Source organism: Nanorana parkeri, unplaced genomic scaffold (assembly GCF_000935625.1).
Source record: "Nanorana parkeri isolate BGI_ZX_2015 unplaced genomic scaffold, ASM93562v1 scaffold1225, whole genome shotgun sequence".
Lineage (NCBI taxonomy): Eukaryota > Metazoa > Chordata > Amphibia > Anura > Dicroglossidae > Nanorana > Nanorana parkeri.
The window spans coordinates 402,316-404,944 of record NW_017307493.1 but is presented as its reverse complement, the minus strand read 5'-3'; the positions used below and the strand labels follow the sequence as shown (position 1 = coordinate 404,944).

General features: G+C 48.6%; 1 protein-coding gene across 1 annotated transcript in view; it reads left to right on the top strand.

Annotated features, from left to right (window-relative positions):
* Positions 1-261: 261 nt before the first annotated feature.
* The window catches only part of SLC25A1 (solute carrier family 25 member 1), a 35,933-nt gene continuing 33,565 nt past the window's right edge, over positions 262-2,629 (top strand). The window contains exon 1 of the mRNA XM_018568665.1: positions 262-604. Coding sequence (XP_018424167.1) covers positions 442-604 — 163 coding nt within the window. The 5' untranslated portion in view covers positions 262-441. The remainder of the gene's footprint in view (positions 605-2,629) is intronic.

The following is a 2,629-nucleotide window of genomic DNA, read 5'->3' as shown; positions in this document are numbered from 1 at the left end:
GTGTTGTGTTATGTAGGTGGAGATATAGTTTCCTCCCTGTACCCCTTCCATTGCTGGGTGTTTGTCCTCTGCTCAGGGTGACAGCTGAGACACTACAGTGTTGTGTTATGTATATATCATTTACTCCCTGTACTCCTTCCATTGCTAGGTGTTTGTCCTCTCCTCAGGGTGACAGCTGACACACTACAGTGTTGTGTTATGTATATATAATTTACTCCCTGTACTCCTTCCATTGCTGGGTGTTTGTCCTCTCCTCAGGGCGGTGCTGCCAGTCTGGTTACGCGGGACGGGGCGCGGTTCAGGGCGGGAGGCAGAACTGGCAGCACCACCCCTTCCCCGGATCCCGGACACGGTGGCTGCCGGAACCAGAGGAGCCCCGAATCCAGCCCGGAGCCTGCACACTCCTACAACTGTCCTCCACCTCAGTACCTCACCGCAGCCATGTGCTCCAATGGCCGCTCCCTGCTGCCTCCTCTCTACCCTCCCTCCTTCTCTAGTTTTCCCGGTGCCCCCTTTGCCGTCCCCACTGGGCTACGCAGCCTGGCAGCCGCTGCCCCCTCCGGAGGTGCTAAGATGACACACCCGGGCAAAGCCATTCTAGCAGGTGAGTGTTATTGTTTGCGACAGGTGCCCCCTGTGTTGTGGCACGGCACTAGTGCGGAGCACACTTGTTGTCCTGTGCCCGCGATCTGTCCTGCAGATGGAGATGTTGCGGTGCCCGAACTTTGTTCATGTGCCAGCTTCTGCTAGGTGGGCACAACTCCTACAAAGCGGTGTCCTTGCTGCTCGGATCTGATCACAGACACAATTCAGTTGAACTTGTCTGGGTGTCATTGGCTCATGGTCGGTGCATCGTGTGCAGGAATGTGACTGTCACTGAATGAATGAATGGAGTCTGGTCTGTCCTGTTCTGCTCACCAGGCTGGATGTCATTGGGCTCCAAGCTGTGTCACATCACCATCCTGCAAGGTCCCCTCCTGACATCACAGCCTGATCTATGACAACACACTCATCTGTCATCCTCCTCTACATGATATCACAGCCTGATCTATGTATGACACAGCTCTGAGAACATACTTATCTTTTGTCCTCCTCTATATGATTTTACAGCCTGATCTATCACAGAGCTCTGACAACACACTCATCTGTCATCCTCTATATTCTATAACACAGCTCTGACAACACACTGATCTGTCATCCTCCTCTATATGATATCACAGCCTGATCTATGTATGACACAGCTCTGACAACACACTCATCTGTCATCCTCCTCTATATTCTATCACACAGCTCTGACAACACACTGATCTGTCATCCTCCTCTATATTTTATCACAGCCTGGGATGTGTGGAACATTGTCACATTTCTTCTAGTATAACAATCATATCACATCTACAGCTCCTGAAGGTCTGGGGTAATGCATTGTGTTTGCCCTGCTCACAGTGTTACACAATGGCAGTAATTGGGTTTGATTTACTTTCCTGCTTTGTCATTGTTTAAAGGGACCGTCCAGTGGTTAAAATATTTCTTTAGATAAGCATAACAATAGATCAGCCTGATGTTCTAATCTTATCAGTTTGTGATGTTTTAATTTCATTGAAAAAAATAAACTATTCATTTGTATAATGTATAACTTTAAAACAAAGTTCACTTTTGTTCTTTTTTTTTGTTTTTTTTGCTTCCCTCTCCTGATTTATCTGATCCCAGCCCCCTTGCGCAGATAAATACTAACCTTCATCTCACACCCGCGGCCTCTGGGGAGTGTTTACCTCCCGTGTTGCCAGTCCTCTCCATTTCTTGGCTGTATGGCAGGTTTTAGACTTCTATGGGGCCATTTATTGAGACTGGAGATGCTTTAGGTCACTTTACGGTCCTTTTACACCATTGCTATGTGGTAACGCAGTGGTGCTATCCCAACGCACCTAAAGGGAAAAATAAAGGTGCAGGATATTTTTTATCCACTCAGGTGTGTTTTTCAACCCATTCAAATGAATGGGTGGCAATAACACAGTGCAAGTTAGCATGCAACATAACACACCCCACCTCAGCAGACAGATGTGATGCCAGCCTTAGGTCTTATCCTAAGAGGGAGTGGAGTAATTGCACTGAGCCAGTGAAAGCTCCCTGGAGATGCTAGTCTACAAATTGAATTGAAACCTAAACTCTAGGGTTGAAAAAGCTTTACCCTTGCATTGGGTCCCCTCCATACTGCAACAGTTAACTGCTTGTTTTGCCTAGATCAGGGGTGGGCAACTCGGCCCTCCAGCTGTGTTTAACTACAAATCCCAACGCGCCTCTGCCACTGGGAGCCATGTCTGTAACTGTCAGTCTTGCAATGGCTCATGGGACTTGTCGTTCCACAACAGCTGGAGGGCCGGAGTTGCCCATCCCTGGTCTAGATGAAGGTGATATACTTACCTTATTCCTCACTCCCGGCAGGCTTTCTCCTCTTTCTGCAACCGGTCCCCCAAATCCTCTGCTCTTCACTGCTTAACCGTTCGCAGCTCTCTGACATCATCCTGTAGAATCCAAGATCCACATTCCAGCATTGTACAGGAGGATGCTGAGGGCCGACCACAACCCAGAATGACAAACAAGGGGAGTCCCCCCCCCCCCGTATTTTCCTTTC